The following is a 4,626-nucleotide window of genomic DNA, read 5'->3' as shown; positions in this document are numbered from 1 at the left end:
GAGGAGGAGGAGGAGATCGGGGAGGGGGCGAGGAGGAGCAGGGGAATAGGAAAAGAGTGACTAGCAACGTCCTAAACCGGGATGCACCCGCGATGATGGCAGCGTAGGACAGGGAGGCCTTGAGCTGACGGAAGATCCTGGACCGAATGCGTTTGCAAGTCGGATCACCTGAGACGTCTTGCGAGGCCGAGAGACCATCCAGCGCTGCCGTTTCCTTGTTCGCCGAGCGATCCGCCAGCCACCACAGAAAGCGCAACGCATCGTCCTGCAAGAGGCCATCAGTGCTGGCGATGATGGGAAGAAAGGCCTTTGGCGGGACGTGCTGAGCATATGCATTACGATGCCCTCGGATCTTCCGCTGTGCTGCCGCTTGCAGTTTGCTCCGAGCAAGGTCCGGTATTCCATCATTGTCAAAAACATGTGACATGCTGAAGTCCAGGATTAACCCATGCCATCCGCCGCCAGTAGCCATCAGTTGTGGAAGTTCAAAGTCCCCTACATGATGATCTTCAGGGCCATGTTGGGAAACGTTCTGCCTGGTGCCGGGTACGCCTTGCACGTGGACGCGGCATCTCACTCCGGAATCTTTGATGAGGGTACTGAGGACGGCATTGCACTTCTCATGCGCATCAGTCCATAACTGGCTGCGGTGCCTGCAGGTTGCCATGTGTGTGGTCCCCCCAGGATGACGAAGAAGATGATGGCATCGATCGCAGTGCGGCGGGAGGTCAACCGGCAATCCATGAAGAAACTTGTCAGCGGCAGCCACCAAGCTGATGGGCTGCTGCTCAAAGATCCCAAGGTTTGTACTTTCCATAGTCGAGTGCCAAATCGTGCGCTGAGGGGTAAACTGAGACAGAAGTTCATCAACCGGGTGGCCTGGTACTCGAAGGGGAGTAGAGAAGCTGGAGTGGTGTGCCAACAAAGATCTCTGGCGCTCTGAAAGGTGAGCCCGAATACTGCGGAACCGGGGAAACTCCGAGAGGAACTGAGCCGTGAGCTCCCGCTGGGCGGGGATGAAAAGCGCACTGCCCGACGTCCCAAATAATTCAGGCGAGGGGATCCAGCCATTGTCGCACGCCTGAGGAAGCTCCGCCAAGGAGGTGTACGCCGAGATGCCCTGCTCCATCAAGTGCCTGTGAGTGTCCAAGAAGGCAGCAAGCATGGGGACAACATCCCCAGCGTCCGCTTGCTGCGGTTGGCGGATTCGAAGCTCAGTGTCAGAAATGATCCGGTGGAAGAGTGGCGGTGTAGGGAAAGTCCAATGCTGGAAGATGGCAATTTCACCCGCCCATTTGAGAAACTTGGCAGTCGCCGACCAGAATGCGGTGTAGGCCACGCCCTCCTGCGGGGTGAACCCATCTCCTCCAGCACTATAAGGCAACTGACGTTTGAAGTAGGCGAACTGAAGGTCAGATGGAGGGGTGCCAGGGGCAGGTTGCAGGACAGATGAACCCTCCTGTGCCTGGTTCTGTGGCCACTGAAACACCTATTGAATAATGGAGTAATGAGCAGACCGATTTTTAAAAAAAGAATTTAAAAAGAAGATATCAAAATTTACTCATGCGCTCCCAGCCTAGTTTATTCAAGCTCGCCTCACCCTAAAGGACGAAGGCAGAAATCGTTTACTATGCCTTCATTCATCGAGCTATGCAGGACGCGTTCGAGGTGTTTGACACGGGTACTTGTTGTTGTATTGGGGTAGATGTCTAGACGGATTCATGGGAAAATGAGGGTGGGGTAGGGTGATTTATGGCGAGGGGTAGGTAGTACCCGCAAGTACCATGGAACGCTGGAAGCATGGCGGTGCTGAGGACGCAAAGAGAAGCAGAGAGGAGGAGGAGGGAGGGAGAGAATGGACTGACGATCCTTAGAGAAGGAAGAGAGATTAAGAAAATGACGGAAAAATCAACGAGAGATGAAGGAATCAAAAGTTGAGCGGGCAGATTGTATGGAAGCGAAGTAGATACAACGGTTGCTTCAATGCCCGATGTCCCGATGGTAACACTGGTAGTCCTCAACGTACGGTTGTCTAGCTTACAATGATGTGCATGCAACCAACCAGGCCTCGAGTCAGAGATAATCTTATACCGCCATCCCGTTGGCTCACTCACTTCCGTCGATGCTGAGTTGTTCCTAAGTTTACTACTTTTCAGCGAAACGCAGGGAAAAAAATGGCCAAACAACGCTTTTGAAGGCTGCTACAAACCGTCAAATGCCGGAAGGTTCTTGGCATATCTGAGATGTTCGTGATGCACAAGTAACTCCGGCCGATAGACGTTTCAGGCCATCAGGCCTCGAGGCTAGAAAAGCGCATTGTCCTGGCGAGGTAGGGATTTACAACCATCCATGCTAAATATTTCCACGTCTTGCTGATGACTTCTTTGATTGGCAGTGCTCAAAAGGACAAGGGGAACGCGTTTTTCAAGGCTGAGAAGTTCGAGGAGGCAGCAGAGGCCTATATCAAAGCTTACAAGTGAGATTCAACGAAATTTTCGATTTGTTTGCACCTCAAACATCATGTTGAATCTTGCTGCTGACTCATAACCCCTTTTGCAATATATCTCTGTGACGAAGACGTTCTTGCTTTCAACTGATTGCTCTTTCAGACTCCTCAACGCCGTCGAGGTGGACGAGGAGCATGAGGCCGAAATAAGGACCATTGCTGTGCAAAGGTGATTGCTGGGGAGGTCTGAAGCCTCTGCTGACTTCGAGTTGCGGAGCTTGACGAACTTGGCCCTGGTCTACCACCGACTCGGGAAGTATCAGGTAGGGGATGCGGTTCCCGGGTGAGGGACGCATGTGAGCGGGAACAGGATGCGGTGAGGGCGTGTGGGGAAGTATTGGAGCTCGACCCACAGAACGAAAAGGCTCTGTTCAGGTTATGCTCGCCGCCCTTGATGCCGATGCTGAGATGCTCGTGCCTGTAGGCGAGGATCCTCGTTGAAGGAACTGGGCAACTTCGATGAGGCGCAAAAGGACATCAAGGCGGTGTGTCCGCCTCCTCCCTCTACCCCTACTCCCTCCGAGCTGATGTGCGCAGGTGCTGAGTCTGAACGGCAAGAATCAAGAAGCGATAAGGCTGCAGAAGGTGCGGATGATTCTCGATCTCATCCCTGGATGATGGTGCTGAAGGAGTGCGTTCGTGCGCGGAAAGAGCACCCCCCGTCCTCGTCCGAGGAGACCGTGTCGAGAGCGTTTGAAGGGATGTTTTCCAAGCAGTCTCTCATCAAATCCGAGGTTCTCAGTGCTCTGTGACACCTCTCAGACTGCTGCATGCGACTTCCTCATGCTGAGTTTTAGCGCATTGCAATTGCAGTGATGTTGTGAGCAGTGGTGATGATTGTGCAAAAACTGTTGCATACACGTTGACGATTCTGTTCTGCTGATGCTGATCGTGACCATGACAACGGTTTCAGCACACCCCTTACGCTGGGCTCCGCAACGAGGGTGCTACCTGCTACCTCAACTCTGTCCTCCAAATCATTTTCCACCTACCAGCGATCAGGTTGCCTTCGATGCTGAGGTCAAAAATTGCTCTGTTTGACATCTCCACGACGTCCAGGAGAGTGATCTTCCAGATCCCAACCTCTCCCAGCGATCGTCCCGAAGCCACGAACAAGGTAGAGCAGCTCCACCTCGAGCGCTTCCTCGCTCCTCACCTGCTCCCTCGCTCCCCGCAGGCTGGCGTCATGTTGGCCCTACAACGCTTGCTCTACCAGATGGAAGTAGATGCGAAGGAGGAGAAGCCGTCGTCGGTAACTGAGGTGAGTTGTGCGCTTGCCGATGCCTGCTCGGGTGACTTTAGGCTCCTGCTCGGCAGCTGATCGCTTCCTTCGGATGGGACTCTAGCGACACCCTCACTCAGCAGGTTCGGCTCTATGGCGAGTCGGCTCTGTCTGAATGCTCGTATCAGGACGTCGGAGAGTTTGTGAATATCTTCCTCGAAACCATTGAGGAGAACATGAAGAACACGCCGGTCAAGGTTGATTTCTCCTTCCCCTCCTTCCCGTCTCTGCCCATATGTCTACCGCCCACCCTGTGTCTCGACGGGCGTATCCAAGTGAAGTCTCTCTAGGGGGAGATCACGAGGCTGTGCGGGCTGGAGCATCGATACTTCGACAGGTGCGTGCGATGATGCATGTGGTAGAGGATGAGGGCGATGATGCATGTGGTAGAGGCTGAAGGAGATGATGCATGTGGTAGAGGCTGAGCTTGTTGACAGGATCCACAAACCCTCGCCGGACTCAGCGAAATGGTTGAAAACTCGAGACGAGCCGCCTCACTGGGTAATGGAGAAGGAGAAGGAGGAGTCAAATTGGGGGGGGGAGGGGGGGGGGGCCTCCCGCTTCTGAGGAGGAGGAGGAGGAGGAGGACTTCCTGCGCCTTCCCATTGAGGATCGATTCCTTGAGGAACAAGTAGCTCTCCTGTAAAATTGCCACAGGCTGTTGTTGACCGTTGGCGATAGGCGTCCAGTTCGGATACATCGAACGACAAGAAGAACATCAGAGAGGCAAGTCAGGTCATGGCGCAAGTAGCCTTTCCTCTGCCAGAGCATCAGCCCTGAGGTAGCGAACAACGCCACGGAGGCGGCGCTGCAGGTCCTGCTCAAGGTATGAAGGAGG

General features: G+C 54.1%; 2 protein-coding genes across 2 annotated transcripts in view; one reads left to right on the top strand and one right to left on the bottom strand.

Moving 5' to 3' along the window:
• GUITHDRAFT_110080 (hypothetical protein) overlaps positions 1-1,165 on the bottom strand; it is a gene marked incomplete at both ends in the record, with an annotated part of 3,385 nt that extends 2,220 nt beyond the window's left edge. Inside the window, one exon of the mRNA XM_005830895.1 lies at positions 78-1,165. Coding sequence (XP_005830952.1) covers positions 78-1,165 — 1,088 coding nt within the window. The remainder of the gene's footprint in view (positions 1-77) is intronic.
• Positions 1,166-1,983: 818 nt separating this feature from the next.
• Positions 1,984-4,626, top strand: part of GUITHDRAFT_163698 (hypothetical protein) — a 7,528-nt gene continuing 4,885 nt past the window's right edge. The window contains exons 1-18 of the mRNA XM_005830894.1: positions 1,984-2,001; positions 2,167-2,225; positions 2,278-2,329; positions 2,396-2,476; positions 2,610-2,675; positions 2,724-2,769; positions 2,817-2,881; positions 2,931-2,991; positions 3,044-3,091; positions 3,136-3,240; positions 3,420-3,508; positions 3,566-3,623; positions 3,684-3,767; positions 3,809-3,985; positions 4,079-4,125; positions 4,226-4,289; positions 4,470-4,523; positions 4,555-4,614. Of these exons, the coding sequence (XP_005830951.1) occupies positions 1,991-2,001; positions 2,167-2,225; positions 2,278-2,329; positions 2,396-2,476; positions 2,610-2,675; positions 2,724-2,769; positions 2,817-2,881; positions 2,931-2,991; positions 3,044-3,091; positions 3,136-3,240; positions 3,420-3,508; positions 3,566-3,623; positions 3,684-3,767; positions 3,809-3,985; positions 4,079-4,125; positions 4,226-4,289; positions 4,470-4,523; positions 4,555-4,614 (1,227 nt within the window). The 5' untranslated portion in view covers positions 1,984-1,990. The remainder of the gene's footprint in view (positions 2,002-2,166; positions 2,226-2,277; positions 2,330-2,395; positions 2,477-2,609; positions 2,676-2,723; positions 2,770-2,816; positions 2,882-2,930; positions 2,992-3,043; positions 3,092-3,135; positions 3,241-3,419; positions 3,509-3,565; positions 3,624-3,683; positions 3,768-3,808; positions 3,986-4,078; positions 4,126-4,225; positions 4,290-4,469; positions 4,524-4,554; positions 4,615-4,626) is intronic.

The sequence above is a fragment of the Guillardia theta genome, assembly GCF_000315625.1.
Source record: "Guillardia theta CCMP2712 unplaced genomic scaffold GUITHscaffold_43, whole genome shotgun sequence".
NCBI classification, from domain to species: Eukaryota; class Cryptophyceae; order Pyrenomonadales; family Geminigeraceae; genus Guillardia; species Guillardia theta.
The sequence above is the reverse complement of the archived record's forward strand: the minus strand, read 5'-3'. Positions and strand labels throughout refer to the sequence as shown.